Genomic DNA, 18,366 nt, shown 5'->3' on the forward strand with positions numbered 1-18,366 from the left:
TATTTTATTTATTTGTTGTTTTGTTTATTGATTTCAGAGAGGAAGGGGGAGGGAGAGAGAGATAGAAACTTCAGTGAGGAGAATCGTTGATCAGCTGCTCTCTGCACGCCCCCCTCCCCACTCACTGGGGTCGAGCCCACAACCTGGGCCTGTGCCCTTGACCAGAATCGAACCTGGGACCCTTCAGTCCGCAGGCTGATGCGCTATCCACTGAGCCAGACCAGCCAGGGCTATTTACTTATTATTGATAGTATTACAGATGTCTCCCATTTTCTCCCATTTGCCCCCTCCGCCCAGTGTCCGCCCCGCCCCAGGCCTTCCCCAAGTTATTGTCTGTGTCTGGGGGTCTGTGGTTCGTCTCTTCCTGATTTCCCCAGACCCCACTGTGAGGTTTGGAATCAAGCAAGCCTGGGTTTTGGTGGGTATTTTTTGTTTTTGGTGTGTTTTTTTTAATAATTTTTATGGCCCTGACCGGTTTGGCTCAGTGGATAGAGTATCGGCCTGCAGACTGAAAGGTCGATTCCGGTCAAGGGCATGTACCTTGGTTGTGGGCACATCCCCAGTGGGGGGTGTGCAGGAGGCAGCTGGTCAGTGTTTCTAGCTCTCTATCCCTCTCTCTTCCTCTCTGTAAAAAATCAATAATATATATATATATATATATATATATATATATATATATATATATATATATATATATTTTTTTTTTTTTTTAAGTAAAATAATTTTTATGGCCGAAACCGGCTTGGCTCAGTGGATAGAACATCGGCCTGCAGACCGAAGGGTCCCAGGTTCGATTCCAGTCAAGGGCATGCACCTTGGCTGCGGGCACATCCCCAGTGGGGGTGTGCAGGAGGCAGCTAATCGATGTTTCTCTCTCATCGATGTTTCTAATTCTCTCTCCCTCTCCCTCTTGTAAAAAAAATCAATAAAATACGTATTTTTAAAAATAATTTTTATGGAGGCTTTTTTTTAGACTGGGAGGAAGGGAGAAGGAGAGAGAAACATTGATTGGATGTGAGCATGGCACATCGATGGCCTGGAGCCCACAGCCTGGTCCCTGACCTGGAATTGAACTGGCCACCCTTTGATGTACAGGACAAGGCCCAACCCACTGAGCAACACCGGCCAGGGCGGCCGGCTTTTATTTTTAAAGTATTTAGGACACGGCTGGCTCTGAGGGACATGCACACGTGACGTGGTTTGTCCATCCCCCTGCCTGTGCTGCCCGTACCCTCCCCCTCCCACCGGGCAGCTCCCGCCCGCCCGCCCCGCAGGACGGGCAGCCAGGAGAGAAGTGCCGGGCGCTCCCTGGCTTTGATGTCTTGCCGCCCTCGTGGCTCTGGGCTCCCTCGCAGTCAGAAAGTTCTTTAGATCTCACCCCCATCCCTCGTGCTGCGAAGTCAGTCCGTTTCCTATCTTTTCTCTCACCTCCTGAACTTCCCCCAGAAAAACGAGTCTGGCTGATGAGAAGGCTCCCTGCCTCCCCCTTCACCTCGCCCTGCCTCCCCTGGATCCCCGGTTTCCTTCCCAGCTGCCATCTGCCTGGGAGCTCTCAGAGGCAGGCCTCACCTCACCCCACACCTCTGCCTCCCCTGGGCTTCAGCTCACACCCCTGCCCCTTCTCTCTCTCTCTCTCTCTCTCTCTCTCTCTCTCTCTCTCTCTCTCTCTCTCCCTCCCTCCCTCCCTCCCTCCGTCCCTCACCCCCCAGCCCCAACCTGCTCCTCCCTGCCTCCCGCACCCCCTCTCCCTGTCTGGCACAGGTGGCGGTGGAGGGCAGGCGCTGGCGTTGAGGCCTCTCCCGGGGGCGGGCGCTGGTTAGGGGGCCCCGTGGGGGACTCGGCCCAGTGCTGGCCTTGGGGTGCAATCCCAGCTGTCTCGTGCAGCATGCAGGCTGGGTGACCCTCGGCCCGTGCCTTCAGCTCTCCGGATCTGTTTTTCCATCTGTAAAATGGACGCAAGCACAGACCCCTTCTCCGAGGGCCGTGGGGAGAAGCCTGAAGCAGACCTGGGTTTTGGTGGAGGTTTTTTTTGTTTGTTTTTTAATAATTTTTATGACCCTGACCAGTTTGGCTCAGTGGATAGAGCGTCAGCCTGCAGACTGAAGGGTCCCAGGTTTGAGTCTGGTCAAGGGCATGCACCTTGGTTGTGGGCACATCTCCTGAGGTCTGGGCCGCGCTTGGCATGTGACTAGGCACGGGGCAGGTGCTGGGTCGGAGCGGGTGGTGGCCGGGCCCAGGGGGCCGCAGTGGCCATCATGGTGAGCTTGGGGGTCCGGGGCCCCTCTGTGTTGGCCTTGCCTCTGTGCCTCAGCTTCCCCATCTGTGAAATGGGTGACAGCAGCCTCCTCTCAGAGGGGAGATGGGGACCGCAGGGCGGGGCCCGGTCCGTCCAGGGGAGCGGCTGGCGTTACTGTTACCAGTGCGTGTCATTCGCGGTGTCACGCGTGTCCCAGGGGGACGGGTGCCTGGCCTCGGGGCCGTGCCGGGAAGAGCAGGGTGGGCCTGCACCCCGGGGGTGCGTGTCGGAGGACGTAGCTCCCTCAGGCGGCGTCTGAGGTGCAGCTCCCTGGGGCATGGCGTGTGCGGGGGGCACCTGCAGCTTGTACCCGGGGTGTGGTGTCCGGGCGGAGCCACAGGGGGCGCCGTGGCCTGGCGCCGTGTCTGGGCGTCGGGCTGGCAGGCCTCCTGGGATGGGAGGGACCTCAGGTCGGGATGTGAGGCTGAGCCTGCGGGGGGATGCGGGTAGCGGGAGGAACACGGACCCGCCGCCGTGGCGCCGCATCCCGGTGTTCACTGAGCACCGACCGCGCCGGGCTCCGGGGCAGGGGCTTCGCACTCCCGCGTGTGCGTGTGTGTGTGCGTGTGTGTGTGCGTGTGCGTGTGTGTGTGCGTGCGTGCGTGCGTGTGTGTGTGTGCGTATGTGTGTGTGCGTTTGTGTGTGTTGTGTGTGTGCGCGTGTGCGTGTGCGTGTGTGTGTGCGCGTGTGTGTATGTGTGTGTGTGTGTGAGCTTACAGAGGGCGACGGTGAGCGATTACACAGAGAAAGAAAGCAGAGGGGGAGGCGGCTGTGTGATGGCCTCGCGGGAAAGGGGGCCTCTCCGCAGGGACCTGAGGGGTCAGGGACAGCGCGGGCGTGAGGCCCAGGCAGCGGGAAGAGCGGGTGCAAAGGCCCTGAGGCAGGTGCTGCACGGCCTGTTCTGGAAACAGGAAGAGGCGGGAGGGACCTGGGGAGGGACCTGGGGGAGGGGCCTGGGGGAGGGGCCTGGGGGAGGGCCTGGGGGAGGGGTCTGGAGGAGGGGCCTGGAGGAGGGGTCTGGGGGAGGGGTCTGGGGGAGGGGTCTGAGGAGGGGTCTGGGGGAGGGACCTGGGGGAGGGGGCTGGGGGAGAGGCCTGGGGGAGGGGCCTGGGGAGGGGTCTGGGGGAGGGGCCTGGGGAGGGGTCTGGGGGAGGGGTCTTGGGGAGGGCCTGGGGGAGGGGCCTGGGGAGGCTGCTAAGACAGGAGAGCAGGATCCGACCAGGATGTTGATGGGACACTTGGCTGCAGCTGGCGTGGGAACAGGCTGAGAGGGAGGCGAGGGTAGAGGTGGGGAGATCAGCGAGGAGGCTCCTCTGATCCCTGGGGGTGGCCGGGCCAGGGCCATGGTGGGTCCGCACGTCTCCCAAAGGTGGAGGCAGGTCCTGGCAGGAAGCTAATCAGGCCCCGAGGGTCCTGGGAGACGGACACTACCCTCCTGGTTTCACAGCATTTTCCTGCAGCTCAGAAAAGTGAGTCACCGCCCAGGGCCACACAGCGCGGGGACGGCAGGCCCAGCGGCCGAGCCCAGGCCCTGGCGCTGACGGGGTCGCTCCTCTTGCTACTTGTCTGTTAGGGCCCGTGGCTGTCCTGGGCCTTGAGTGTGCAGGTGGCATTTGCCAGCACCTATACCGGTTTCTGCATGTACCAGGGACTCGGAAAGTATTGGACAGACATATGGATGGACAGATGGGTGGATGAATGGATGACCGATAGATGAATGGATGGGTGGATGGAGGGACTGATGGATGGGTGGATGGATGGACGAATGAATGGACGAATAGATGGATGGATGGATGGATGGATGGATGATGGAGAATGGATGATGGATGGACAAATGGATGGATGAAGGATGGATAGATGGATGGAGGATGGATGGATAGATGGATGGACAAATGGATGGGTGGATGGACAAATGGATGGGTGGGTGGATGGATGAATAAATGGATGGATGGATGGAGGATGGAGAATGGATGATGGATGGACGAATAGATGTATGGATGAAGGATGGATAGATGAATGGAGGATGGATGGATAAATGAATAGATAGATGGATGGAGGATGGATGATAGATGAATGGAGGATGGATGGATGGATGGACAAATAGATGGATGGATGAATAAATGGGTGGATGGATGGATAGATGAATAGATGGATGGACGGAGGATGGATTGGGTGGATAGATGAATAGATGGATGGATGGAGGATAAAGGATGGATTGATGGAGGGTGGATGGATGGAGGATAGAGGATGGATGGATAGGTGGGTGGATGAATGGATGGATGGGTGGATGGATGATGAATAGATGGATGGATGGAGGATGGAGGATAGATGGAGGATGGATAGATGGAGGATGGGTGAATAGATGGATGGATAGAGGATAGAGGATGGAGGATGGATGGATGGAGGGTGGATGTCTGGCTGAGTCAAATGGACAAATGCAGCCCCTGCCCATTTTGCACAAATGGATGGGGAGGCGGCATCGGCCGTGGCTGAGGTCAGGGGGCGCTGCACGGCTCTGTGGCACCAGCGGGCTGGCCTGGCTGCAGGTCCGGGCGTCTGTGGGGGCCCAGTTGGGGGTGTTGGGTGGAGGGCTGTGCGGGGCTGTGGGTCCGGGAAGGAGCCCGCAGGAGGCTGCCAGCCCGGGCTGGGCGGTGCGGAGGGCTGGTGTGGCCGCGGGAGGGTGGGGTCCGCCTGCTTTGCAGCGAGGAGCTGTGTGCGCCACGAGGCAGCTTGGCGCGGCCCAGACCCCCTCCTGGGCGGCCCGCCATCCGCGTCCTCCCCCGCGCTCCGACCTTCCCGCCGCCAGAACCACGGGTTAATTAGATAACGGGGCCTTTGCTTAGCGGGGGAGGGGCCTGCGGGCGCGGGGACGGGGCGGGAGGAGCAGAGGCGCCCTCCCCGTCCAGAAGCAGAGAAAGGGAGGAAGGCGGCGGGCGGCGCTCTGCACTGCCGTGTGACCAGAAACTGTAATCCGGGAGAGGGAGAGGCAGAGGGAGAGGCAGAGCCGGGCCCAGGGGCCCGGACAGACGGACGGACAGAGGGTCTGACGGAGACAGGCTCCGGGACAATGAGAGGGTGACGGGGACGGACAGCGAGGAGCGAGGAGGAGATGGAGGGAGGAGAGGGGGGGCCCCGAGGTCCCGGGGGCAGCGGGACAGAGAGGGGCAGCCGGGCCGGGGCGGCGGCCTGAGGAGGGACCCCGGAGGCAGAGGGGCCGGGGGGAGCCGGCCAGGACAGCGGCTGTGGGTGGGGGAGTGGAGGAGGGGTGGGGGCAGGGCCAGGGGAGGCCGCAGGGAGGAGGAGACTGCTGCCTAGACAGCCGCCCCCTGGGGTGGGGAGGGCGACAGGCGAGAAGGGGGGGGCGCGGGGAGACCAGGAAGCCCCTGCGTCCCCCCCCCCCACCAGCACGACCTGAACGGAACCCCGGAGAGCCGGGGAGCAGAGCCCGGGGCGGCGGCATGCGGGGGGGGCCTGGGCGCAGGGAGAGGCCCTGCGGACGCCGAGCCAGCACCGGGGTGAGTGTCCGCGCCGGGCGCCGGGCGGTGGGAGGGGGCAGGACGAGGGGCCGGGGCTGGGGGGGCTGCAGAGGCAGAAGCGGCCAGGGGTGCGGGCGGGCGGGCGGGCGGCGGGAGAGGGGGACGTGGGAGGCGAGCAGGTGGACGGGAGGCAGGCCTGGGCCCCGCGGCTGCTGCTGCGGCTGCGGCTCCCTCACCCCAGGCGTCCGGCCCGGCCCCAGCCTCCAGGCCCGGCTCAGAGGGGGTGGGGGTCCGCGCGGGTCTCAGGAGGTGGAACAGCCCCGGGCTCATTCTGGGACAGGCAGGGCCTCCCGTCCGTCCGTCCGTCCGTCCGTCCGGCTGGCGAGCGGGACCCCAGCGCCTCCCGCCAGAGGGACGCACAGCCGCCCCCACCCCACTTCCCGCCCGGCAGAAAAACGATTGTCAGGCACAGACACAGTCAAACCTCTCTCTGTCCCTCTGTCCTCCTGTCCCCCCGTCCTCTCTGTCCCTTTGTCTGTCTCTGCCCCCCCGTCTCTCTGTCCCTTTGTCTGTTTCTGTCTCTCTGTCTCTGTCCCTCTGTCTGTCCCTCTGTCCCTCTATCTGTCTCTCTGCCCCTCTGTCTCTATCCCTCTCTCTCTGTCCGTCTGTCTGTCTCTATCCCTCTGTCCCTTTGTCTCTCTGTCCCTCTGTCCGTCTCTCTATCCCTCAGTCCCTCTGTCTGTCTCTCTGACTCCCTGTCTGTTTCTGTCTCTCTGTCTCTGTCCCTCTGTCTGTCCCTCTGTCTGTCTCTCTGTCTCTGTCCTTCTGTCTCTGTTCCTGTCTGTCTCTCTGCCCCTCTGTCCCTCTGTCTGTCTCTGTCCCTCTGTCTGTCCTGTCCCTCTGTCTCTGTCCCTGTCCCTCTGTCTGTCCTGTCCCTCTGTCTCTGTCCCTGTCCCTCTGTCTGTCCTGTCCCTCTGTCTCTGTCCCTGTCCCTCTGTCTGTCCTGTCCCTCTGTCCCTGTCCCTCTGTCTGTCCTATCCCTCTGTCTGTCTCTCTGCCCCTCCGTCCCTCTGTCTCTCTCTGTCCCTCTGTCTGTCTCTCTGTCTCTGTCCCTCTGTCCCTCTGTCCTGTCCCTCTGTCTCCCCTCGCTCTCGCACACCCGGCACAGACAAACCACAGCCGTCCCCATCGCGCTGAGGTGATGCAGGGAACTGCGGAGGAGGCGGGCGGAGCGCATGTGCGTGGGGCCTGAGTCCTGGGCCGGGGCCGGGGCGAGGGCGAGGGTGAGGGCGAGGGCGTGCCAGCGGCCGGGTGTGGGGTGCGGCGGCTCTCGGGGCGCCTGGGTGCACCCGTGTGTCCCCCCGTGCGCTGGGGGCTGGGGGCTGGGGGCTGGGGGCTGGGGGCTGGGGGCTGGGGCTGGGGGCTGGGGGCTGGGGGCTGGGGGCTGGGGCTGGGGGCTGGGGGCTGGGGGCTGGGGGCTGGGGCTGGGGGCTGGGGGCTGGGGGCTGGGCCTGGGGGCTGGGGGCTGGGGGCTGGGGGCTGGGGCCTGGGGGCTGGGGGCCGGGGGCTGGGGCTGGGGCTGGGGGCTGGGGCCTGGGGGCTGGGAGCTGGGGCCTGGGGGCTGGGGGCCGGGGGCCGGGGGCTGGGGCTGGGGGCTGGGGCCTGGGGGCTGGGGCTGGGGCTGGGGGCCGAGGGGCCCGGCCACAGCCCCTCCGGCCTCCCCCTGGCCCCAGGCCCGGGACAGCCGCTTCCTCCACGGCACCTGTGTCCTCAGCTGTAAACGGCCCCTCGCCGCCCCCCCACGGCCCCGGAGGCTGGGGGGCCGGGGGGCCGGGGGCCGGGGGGGCGTCTGCGAGGGAAGGAATTACTCAGAATTCCCGGAGCTCTGTCTCCGTGGTCACCGCTGAGTTACCGTTAGCTTGTCTCCCTTTCCTTCCCTCCGAGGAAATGGGCGGGAGGGCCTGACCCACCTCTGCCCCGCCCCAGGGTCCGGCCCAGCACAGGCCCATGGGCACCACCGTGGCCCCCAGCACCTGCCGCTCCCTCCGGGCAGCCTGTCCCCTTCCCCGCATCGCCTCCTCCCTGCCCCCCTCCCTCCCACTCCCACCACCCCTGCCCCCTCCCTCCCACTCCTCCCACCACCCCTGCCCCCCTCCCTCCCACTCCCCACCACCCCTGCCCCCCTCCCTCCCACTCCCCACCACCCCTGCCCCCCTCCCTCCCACTCCCCACCACCCTGCCCTCCCTCCCTCCCACTCCCCACCACCCCTGCCCCCCTCCCCTCCCACTCCCCACCACCCCTGCCCCCCTCCCTCCCACTCCCCACCACCCCTGCCCCCCTCCCTCCCACTCCCACCACCCCTGCCCCCCTCCCTCCCACTCCCCACCTCCCCTGCCCCCCTCCCTCCCACTCCCCACCCTCCTTACCCCCCCCTCCCTCCCACTCCCCACCACCCCTGCCCCCCTCCCACTCCCCACCACCCCTACCCCCCTCCCTCCCACTCCCCACCACCCCTGCCCCCCTCCCACTCCCCACCACCCTGCCCCCCTCCCTCCCACTCCCCACCACCCCTGCCCCCCCCTCCTACTCCCCACCATCCCTGCCCCCCCCGCCCCTTCCCCCCCAGCCCCTGCTGCCCCCCCACCCCTTCCCCACCAGCCCCTGCTGCCCCACCCGCCCCTTCCCCACCAGCCCCTGCCCCCCCACCCGCCCCTTCCAGCCCCTGCCTCGCCCATCATGGCTCCTTGTCTGGCGGCCCTCGGTCCTCCTGGTTCCCCTGTGAGTCTAACTCAGGTGCCTGCAGCTGCTGGGAGGCCCACGGGGCCGGGACCAGCCGAGGGGCGGAGAGCAGCGTGGAGCTGGGGCCTGGCCCCGGGGGCAGGGGGAGGCTGGGCCTCTGCAAACTCTCCAGGAGGGAGGGGCCGGGAGGGGACAGGACAGGACACTGGGACCTGCGCGCAGGGGCTCCAGCCGGCAGCCAGGGACCAGGGTGGGGCTTGGGGTGCTGGGAGCCTGTCTGTGGGCTCTGCCCCTTTCTCTGCCACCTTGATCTCATCTGTCTCTCTCTCCATCCCGCCTGTTTACCCATCTTCTTGAATTCATGCAAAGGGCTACTTTAAAAAAAAAATCTTTTTCTGGATTTCAGAGAGGAAGGGAGAGGGAGAGGGAAACATCAATGATGAGAGAGAGCAGAAACCGGTGTGGCTCAGTGGATAGAGCATTGGCCTGTGGTCTGAAAGATCCCAGGTTCGATTCCGGTCAAGGGCATGTACCTTGGTTGCGGGCACATCCCCTGTAGGGGGTGTGCAGGAGGCAGCTGATCGATGTTTCTCTCTCATCGATGTTTCTAACTCTCTATCCCTTTCTCTTCCTCTCTGTGAAATATCAATAAAATATATTAAAAATAAATAAATAAAAAGCATCGTTATTAAAAAAAAAATGATAGAGAGATTGATTGACTGGCTGCCTCCTGCACGCCCCACCCTGGGGGTGGAGCCTGCATGTTCCCTGTCAGAATTGAACCGTGACCTCCTGGTCAACCTCGGGTCCACCCACACCAGCTGAGCGAGAACTAAGTTTTGAATCTGGCCGACTTCTCCACTGACTGGCCAAGGGCCTCAGTTTTCCGCTCTGTGCAATGGGCACCACCTTCCCCACAGGGAGAGGAGGGGATGGGATGGGGGCAGGGAGGTGAGCTGGGCGTCCGGGGCGCAGACGGGCCCTCACTGAGCCTCTCCTCTCTCTCCCCCGCCCGCAGCCCCCCGGCGCCCGCGCGGAGCATGACCAGTGAGGATGGCGCGCGCCTGCGGCTCCCCGCGCCCCCCGCTGCCGCCCGGTAGGATGTCCTGGCCCCGCGGGGCCCTGCTCTTCCTCTGGCTCTTCTCCCCGCCCCTGGGGGCCGGCGAGGGCGGCGCGGCCCTGGCCGCGGCCGCCGGAGGGGGCTCCCCGCCCGCCACCTCGTGCCCCGCGGCCTGCTCCTGCAGCAACCAGGCCAGCCGGGTCATCTGCACGCGGAGGGACCTGGCCGAGGTGCCGGCCAGCATCCCCGTCAACACGCGGTACCTGAACCTGCAGGAGAACGGCATCCAGGTGAGCCGGCCGCCAGCGTGGGCACGGGTGGGCAGGGGGTGGGCACAGGGAGGGGCACAGGGAGGGGCACAGGGGTGGGCACAGGGGTGGGCAGGGGGTGGGCACAGGGAGGGGCACAGGGGTGGGCACAGGGAGGGGCACAGGAAGGGGGCACAGGGGTGGGCACAGGGAGGGGACACAGGGAGGGACACAGGGAGGGGCACAGGGAGGGGCACAGGGGTGGGCACAGAGAGGGGCACAGGGAGGGGCACAGGGGTGGGCACAGGGAGGGGCACAGGGAGGGGGCACAGGGAGGGGCACAGGGAGGGGGCACAGGGGTGGGTACGGGGTGGCCAGTCCCTGCTCCCTGCGCGGGCGAGGGCCATGAGTGACCTGCCCGCTCTGCAGGGCGGCCCCGGGGCACCGGGGAGACGTGCCTGGCCCCATCGGCCTGGGCCTGCACCAGGCTCCCGGACTCCGTGCCTGGTGTTGGGTTCAGGGCGTTGGGCTGGGGCGGAACCACCGGCCCCTCGCCCAGCAGGACCGGCCTGGCCCTGGGCCGCAGCCCGCGCTGCCCGGTCTGTCTGTGCGGCTTCGCCCGCGGTGGCGGGTCTGCGCCCGTCTCTGCACCTGGAGAAGGGGGAGCCCTGCCTGTGGGTTTGGGGTGAGGGTGTAGGGTGGTCCTGGCCCCACGAGCCCGCATGGGAGCTGGGGAGGATGGAGCGCTGAGCCTGGGCCGGCAGTGCATGAAGCTGGTGCTCGCAGGGCGGCCGCCACCTGGTTACTCACGGCTGTGAGGCCAGCGGCCCTGGGTGAGGCTGTGGGGAGAAAGGTGCCCATTGGAAGCTGGGTCCTTCCTCTGCTCTGTGGGTGCCTGGGGCCAGGTCATCCAGGCCGTGGGGGCGTCCTGGGCTCCGTGGGGGCGTCCTGGACTCAGTGGGGGTGACCCGGGCTCCATGGGGGTGACCCGGTCTCAGTGGGGTGTCCCGGGCTCAGTGGGGTGACCCGGCCTCAGTGGGGTGACCCGGCCTCAGTGGGGGTGACCCGGGCTCAGTGGGGGTGACCCGGGCTCAGTGGGGTGACCCAGCCTCAGTGGGGTGACCCGGGCTCAGTGGGGGTGACCGGGGCTTAGACCCGGCCTCAGTGGGGTGACCCGGGCTCAGTGGGGTGACCCGGGCTCAGTGGGGTGACCCGGCCTCAGTGGGGGTCCCGGGCTCAGTGGGGTGACCCGGGCTCCGTGGGGTGTCCCGGGCTCCCTGGGGTGTCCCGGGCTTAGACCCGGGCTCAGTGGGGTGTCCCGGGCTTAGACCCGGGCTCAGTGGGGTGTCCCGGGCTCAGTGGGGGTGACCCGGGCTCAGTGGGGTGACCCGGCCTCAGTGGGGTGACCCGGGCTCAGTGGGGTGACCCGGGCTCAGTGGGGGTGACCCGGGCTCAGTGGGGTGCCCCGGGCCCCGTGGGGGTGACCCGGGCCCAGTGGGGTGACCCGGGCTCAGTGGGGGTGACCCGGGCTCAGTGGGGTGACCCGGGCTCAGTGGGGGTGACCCGGGCTCAGTGGGGTGTCCCGGGCTCCATGGGGGTGACCCGGGCTCTGTGGGGTGACCCGGGCTCAGTGGGGTGTCCCGGGCTTAGAGCCGGGCTCAGTGGGGTGACCCGGGCTCTGTGGGGTGACCCGGGCTCAGTGGGGTGACCCGGGCTCAGTGGGGTGACCCGGGCTCAGTGGGGGTGACCCGGGCTCAGTGGGGTGACCGGGGCTCCGTGGGGTGTCCCGGCCTCAGTGGGGGTGATCCGGCCTCAGTGGGGGTGACCCGGGCTCAGTGGGGTGACCCGGGCTCAGTGGGGGTGACCCGGGCTCAGTGGGGGTGACCCGGGCTCAGTGGGGTGACCCGGGCTCAGTGGGGGTGACCCGGGCTCAGTGGGGTGACCCAGGCCCTGTGGGGGTGAACTGGGCACCATGGGGTGTTGAACAGCACCCCTGGCCACTCGGTCCAGCTCCCAGAAAGTCTCCAGATGTTGCTCACATTCCGGGGGCCTGGCCGCTGGCTGAGACCCCCGTTCCGAAGGCGTGGGCTCACGGTTCTAGTTTAGGGTTTCAAACCGCGTTCCGTTTGCGTTTGACTGTGTCCGCATAGAGCCATCCTCAGTGAGCTCGCAGCCGGCGAGCATTTCGTTTGGAGGCAACAATAGGCGCCGGGTCAGCTCTGAGCACCGAGCTTTACTCCTAAGTTTTCCCAGGTGCTGCTCAGCAGGAAAACTGGGGTGTCGGTCCCCGTCCCCCGGCCTCTCCCGCCCGAGCCCCAGCCCCAGCCCCAGCCCCAGGGGGAGAGGCTCCGGGCTGCCACTCCCCTCCCCGTGCCCCCCCCCCCGTCCTGGGGGCCTGGGAACAGGGCTGTGAGGGGGCAGCGCCCAGGGGTGGCCCGTGGGCCAGGACCAGGAAGCCAGAGTCTAGTCCAGGAACATCGGGGCCTGGCCTCATGCCCTCTGCCCCCCCCTCCCCCCTGGCTCCTGCGGGACCCCCGTGTCCTCTGCTCCGGGCCGCCTCCCCATCACCTCCGAGTCCCCCTCCGTCCCCCCAGCTGCAGCCCTGAAGGGGGCACTGACTCCATTGTCACCACACACCTGCCCTGCCCTCCACCTGCCCCCCATTTCCTCACCTGGCGGTCACAGATGCCACCGTCCCAGGTGATGCCCAGATCCGCAGAGCCCATCCCACCCGCTGCCTCCCCTCCGTCCGTCCGTCTGTCTAGCCTAGGGGGCAGGCAATGCAGGAACAGGGATGGCGCTTGGCGGCCGCGTGGCCTGAGTCCCCGCCGGCCGCAGCCCAAGGCCATGCAGCGCCCCCTCTTCTCTTGGGGGGCGTGTCTCACCGAACAACCAGTCCGGTCCCACGGGCGGCTGCTGAGCGCCAGGTGCCAGCCTGCTCTGGGCGCGGGCACAGACCCGCCCAGGCCCCGGGGAGCTCAGGGGAGCACAGGCCAGCTGCGCCCCCAGTTCCTCCCGCCTCCAGTGCCCCGCCCATCCTCCCAGCGGCCCCCGGGGCACTCGGACACACCCCTCTGAGGACCACCCTTCCCCAGGTCCCCACGGGGCGCCACCCCTCCAGCCTCCCGTCACTCCCCAGCGCTGAGGACCGCCCCGGGTGCCCCAGGGGAACCCCTCCCCGTCCCGCCTCCCTCTCTGGTCGCAGCTCCTCCCCCAGCCCCCTGCCTGCCCTAACGCACCTGCTAAAAGCCTCGGGGTTTCCTTCTGTGTAGGAGGCCGTGACCTGGGCATCCGGGACACATGGGTGCCCGACGCCGACAGCCAGGCCCTGCCTCCCTGTGCCTACGGCCGTGGAGACACAGACGCCCTCAGTCAGGCAGTGGCGCCCAAGGGTGTGGGGAGGAGTGGGAGAGGGGCGTCGCTGGGGAGGCGGGGAGGCAGGGAGGCTGGTGCAGGTGGCACAGGCTTGGAGGAGGTGGGGCATCTGGGGAAGCGCGTTCCCAGCAGGGCTTGGGGTAGGGGAGGCGGTGCTGAGAGGGGGCAGTGAGGCAGAGCCCGCTGGGCCGTGAGGAGTTGGGGTCACAGAGGGAGCCGGGGTGGCTGTGCCAGAGGCCGGGCGGGCTCTGATGGGGGTGGGGGTGGGGGGTGAGGCGCTGGCACGGGCCTGGGACCCGGGACAGCGGGCGGCTGGTGCAGAGCTCAGGAGAGCTGCGGAGGCTCAGGCAGGCTGGGGCGGGGAGGGGGCTGGTTCTGGGTCTGCCTGAAGGTGGAAATGGCAGGGTTTCCCTGCAGAGGAGGTGGGAGGGAGGCAGAGGGAGAGGATGGCCCGGGGTTTTGAGCCTGAGCTGGTGGGACCTGCTTGCTCATGTGCCTGTCACCCGGACTCCAAACCTTTGGGTCCACATCCCTGTCAGAGTACACGGGTGGCCCCGCAGACGTGCATGAGTTCGTGTGTAAGGCTCGCTCGGCACCGTGGCCACGGAAAGGCGCACACAGCCTGGCCGGTGTGGCTCAGTGGTTGAGCATCGACCTGTGAACCAGGGGGTCACAGTTCGATTCCTGCTCAAGGGCACAGGCCCGGGTTGCGGGATCGATCCCCAGTGTGGGGCCTGCAGGAGGCAGCCAGTCAATGATTCCCTCTCATCGTTGATGTTTGTCTCTCTCTCTCTCCATCTCCTTTCTCTCTGAAATCAATAAAAATATATTTTTTCTTTTTTAAAAAAAAGGAAAGAGAAAGGCACACCAAAACGGGCTCCCTTCACGAGTCCAAATCCCAGCACTTTTATTCCTCATCCTGGGGTTCCCGCCCCCCACTCTGGAGACCACCGACTCCTGACACTGCCCACTCCCCGAGGGCAGAGGGTGTCCGTCCACAGAGCGGGTGCTGGCCGTGGCCCATGCGGCTCAGCGGTTGGAGCGTCGTCCTGTGCACAGTTGTAGGCCTGACTTCCTCCCAGTCAGAGCATGTACCTGGGTTGCAGGTTTGAATCCCAGTCGGGGCATGCGCAGGAGGCCACCGATCTATGTTTCCTTCTCACATCGATGTTTCTCTCTGTCTCTCCCTCTCCCTTCCTCTCTCTACATACCAATGAAAACCTTTCCTCAGGTGAGGATTTTATTTTTAATTTTTAAGGGCAGTAGATTTGGCCTTCTTACTAGGCACCTTGGAGGTGGCTGGAGTGGGACCATCTGGGGAGCAATTAGAGGCGCTTTTAAAAATAACAACTCTTTAATTATACAAATAAAAAAACAAAAGTTTAAAAACCTTCCTTAGTCCCACCATCTGGATATAAATAACTGCTGTTCAGCTTTTGTTTTAAAAGCCTTTCTGGCTCTCATTGTGTGCCTCTGTGCTTGTATTTTTAAATTATTGATTCCAGAGTGAATGCAAATTCATTTAGAAACGCTAGAAAATACAGCTGAACCGCAGGGCAAGCCACGCGCAACCCCACAGCACCGGGACGCTACACACACACACACACACACACACACACACACACACACGTCCTTGGCACATGCACAATAGGCTGGGGTTAGGAAACCCATCTTATATAATAGCTTTTCTCTCTCTTCAAATTAAAAAAAAAAAGAGCCCTAGCCAGTTTGGCTCACCTTATCAAACGCCCTTCTGTGACATGGCAAGGACGGGGGTGTGATGAGGATGATGATGATGATGATTATTATTTTAATCGCCGGCCTTCCGTGAGGTCCCTCATTCTGTTTGAGGTTGGACCGGGCCTGTGAGCCTTCAAGGCTGAGGCCCGGGGACCAGCCTTCCCTCTGCCTCGTAGCCACAGTGCCCTGAAGGAGCGGGCTGGGCTGGGGCACTGGCTGGGGAAGCTTCTGTGGCCGGGCACCCCTGGGTGTCCTGGGGGGGGGGGGGGGCAGGGGCAAGCTCCCACCCCCGGGCTCTGCTCCTGCTCCTCCGGGAGGCGGGAGGCGCTGGCTGCGGCATCCCTCCTCCTCCACCGCCTGCTCCTCCTCCGATCCGTCCCCTCCTCCCGCAGCCAGCCACCCTCCTCTGTTTGCTGTGGGTCTTTCTGCCCGTGTGTGTCCTGGGAAGTGCTTATTGTTGCTGCTTTGTGTGCGTGTATTTTTAATTCATGTAAATGACGCCGTGTTATAGATGGCTTTCTTTATCTCTCTGTTTTCCCTCGGCCTGGGTTGTTAAGCGCCATCCACGTGGCTGTGTGTGTGTGTGTGTGTGTGGGTGTGTGAGAGAGAGAGAGAGAGAGAGAGAGAGAGAGAGAGAGAGAGAGAGAGAGACTGCCTGCTCCGTTGCTTTAACTGCTGCAGAATTCCCCTTGATGGGCGCCCTTCGCGCCCTGCCCCCACCCCAGTCAGGCCAGACACCCAGGGGACTTCCAGCCGCTCCACCACAGTCCTCCCTGGGGACCCCTTTGGAATGTGCCCCTGAGGGACTGGTGGCTCAGAGGACGTGCACTCAGCCTAATAATGGACTGATCCACCCACGAGGCTTGTAGCCGGCTGCCCTGGGCCCCTCGGGGCCCGTGAGGTCATGTGCACTGGGTGTGTGACAGCTCTTGGCAGAGGTGCATTTCCGTCCTCAGAAACACCCATCCCAAGGAGACACTGATGGGTGCCGCAGGGTCAGGCCAAAGGGCAGCCCAGCCTCCATGGGGCCCCAGAGGCAGCCCGCGGGTCTGATGATGGACGTCGGGTAAGCGAGGGACCGCACATCTCACGCGGGAGGTCATGGGTAAGAGGGTCACCGAGCATCTCACGCGGGAGATTGTGGGTAAGCAAGTGGCCGCGCATCTCACGCGGGAGGTTATGGGTAAGCGGGGCGCCATGCATCTCACGCGGGAGGTTATGGGTAAGCGGGGCGCCATGCATCTCACGCGGGAGGTTATGGGTAAGCGGGGCGCCATGCATCTCACGCGGGAGGTTATGGGTAAGCGGGGCGCCATGCATCTCACGCGGGAGGTTATGGGTAAGCGGGGCGCCATGCATCTCACGCGGAGTCACCGGCTGCTGAGGACGGAACTGGAGGAATGAGTGACACAGGAAAGGGCTTCACAGGCAGAATCGCGTTTCCAGAGGATGCGAGCAGGATGTCCGATTTGTTTTACAAATTAATTTAAAAAGCAGCAGCCGGGGCCGCCCGGAAATGTCGGCAGCGCTTGCGATGGGGACAGTGGGGCTCTGACACGTCGTGAAGTTCCGTCACCGGGAAACCGGCCTCCCGCCTGGACAGCGTGTGCTAAGCACCGCCATGTGCCAGGCGCGCCCCGTGGCCCTGGGGACCGAGGTCGCCAGCAGATGACAGCTGAGAGGCGACAGCGCGGCCGGCCTCGCCGCGGTCACTGTCATCCTGCTGCGCTCAGAGGAGCGGCGGCGCAGGCCCTGCTCCCAGCGCCCAGCCCGGCCCGGCGAGCCCCCGCCCCGGAGTGCACGGCGCCCCGGCTTCGTGGACACCGGCCCCCGGCTCCGCTGGCCCAGTGCTCAGCTCAGAGTCCAACCTGTGACATGGCCGAGTGGGAGAAGCGCCGCGTCCTGGAGAGCCACGTGGCTTCCGAGCCTCATGACAGCCCCAGGGAGGGACCGTGGGGGTGTCATGCCCACGTGTCACTTGAGCAGACGGAGGCCCCCAGAGCCAGAAGACCCTGGTCCCCACGGATTACACCCCCCACAATGAGTTCATCGCCTGCCCTGTCCCCATGGCTCCAAGTCCTAGTTCCACGGGTCCGCTAACTTCAACATCCTGGCCACCTCCCAGGGTGGCCTTATTCTTATCCCCATTTCACAGACCAGGAAACTGAGGCAGGGAGGGTGAGGGTGCTGTGCAGGAGGCCACCGTTAGCGAGGGGATTGGGACTTAGCCGGGCAGGCTGGCAGCAGAACTTGATTTCTCTCTTTTAACTCAAGGATGTGTCTTTTATTGATTTTTAGAGAGGGGAAGAGACAGAGAGAGAAAACATGGATGTGAGAGAGAAACATCGATTGGTTGCCTCTCAGATGCACCCCAAGTGGGGATTGGACCCACAACCTGGGTATGTGCCCTGACTGGGAATGGGACCCACAGCCCTTCGGTGCAAGGATGACCTTACAACCCACTGAGCCTGCCGGCCATGGCCGAACTTGATCTCTTTCTCTTTTTAAAAAACAGTTTTGCCGAAACCGGTTTGGCTCAATGGATAGAGCGTCGGCTTGGGGACTGAGAGGTCCCGGGTTCGATTCCGGTCAAGGGCATGTACCTTGGTTGTGGGCATATCTCCCCAGTAGGGGGTGTGCAAGAGGCTGCTGATCGATGACTCTCTCTCATCGATGTTTCTAGCTCTCTAACTCTCCCTTCCTCTCTGTACAAAATCAATAAAAATATATTTTAAAAAAATAAAATAAAAAACAGTTTTATTTATGTATTATTTTGTTGTTGACCTGAGGATATCTTTCCATTGGTTTTAAGAGAGAGTGGGAGAGAGAACATCGATGTGAGAAAAACACACCTGCACGAGCCCGACCAGGGCTAGACTGGGGAGAAGCCCAAGCTACGTGCCCTTGACCAGAATTGAACCCGGGACCCTTTGGTGTGCAGGCCGATGCTCTATCCACTGAGCCAGACAGGCTAGGGCTGAACCTGGTCTCTTGCTTCTTTTCTTTCGTTTGGACTTGATTTCTTCACGGGCTTCTGATGCTCCCTAATTCACAGCTCTCTGGGCCCCGCGCCTGGTGACAGAACTGTGACCCAGTCCTGGCTGCAGGGGCACAGCCTCCTCCCGGCCGTTCGGATTCTCACCCACCCCCCTCCCCTCTCCTGGCCTCTGTCTCCCTCCCCTTCCCCTACCCCCACCCACATCATCCCTGTTCCCCTGGCAACAGAACAGGCACCTGCCCTGGGGGCTGTCCGGTCCCAGCCACACCGCACTCAGGGGCGCCCTCTGCTGGGCCCAGACGCAGCCTCAGCCTGCGTCCCTCCCCTCATGCTCCACGCCAGGCGCTCTTCCTCGTGGGTCCCGTCTCCACCTGGAAACCAGCTCTGAGCGGGAGCCCAGCTGAGACCTTGAGTCCCTGCGCCACCCCCACTG

The 18,366-nt window shown here is 64.2% G+C and overlaps 1 protein-coding gene across 3 annotated transcripts in view; it reads left to right on the forward strand.

The window, feature by feature from the left end:
• Positions 1-18,366, forward strand: part of LRRC4B (leucine rich repeat containing 4B) — a 50,834-nt gene that overhangs the window by 14,158 nt on the left and 18,310 nt on the right. Inside the window, exons 1-3 of one of the 3 annotated variants that reach the window (XM_036437628.2) lie at positions 2,509-2,521; positions 5,778-5,811; positions 9,531-9,862. In XM_036437628.2, the coding sequence (XP_036293521.1) occupies positions 9,566-9,862 (297 nt within the window). In that variant the 5' untranslated portion in view covers positions 2,509-2,521; positions 5,778-5,811; positions 9,531-9,565. Of the gene's footprint in view, positions 1-2,508; positions 2,522-5,583; positions 5,812-9,530; positions 9,863-18,366 lie in introns of those variants that run through there. The other 2 variants (XM_045581625.1, XM_036437627.1) reach the window with 2 other exon arrangements.

This window comes from Pipistrellus kuhlii, unplaced genomic scaffold (genome assembly GCF_014108245.1).
Source record: "Pipistrellus kuhlii isolate mPipKuh1 unplaced genomic scaffold, mPipKuh1.p scaffold_m20_p_145, whole genome shotgun sequence".
In the NCBI taxonomy this organism is placed as follows: Eukaryota; Metazoa; Chordata; class Mammalia; order Chiroptera; family Vespertilionidae; genus Pipistrellus; species Pipistrellus kuhlii.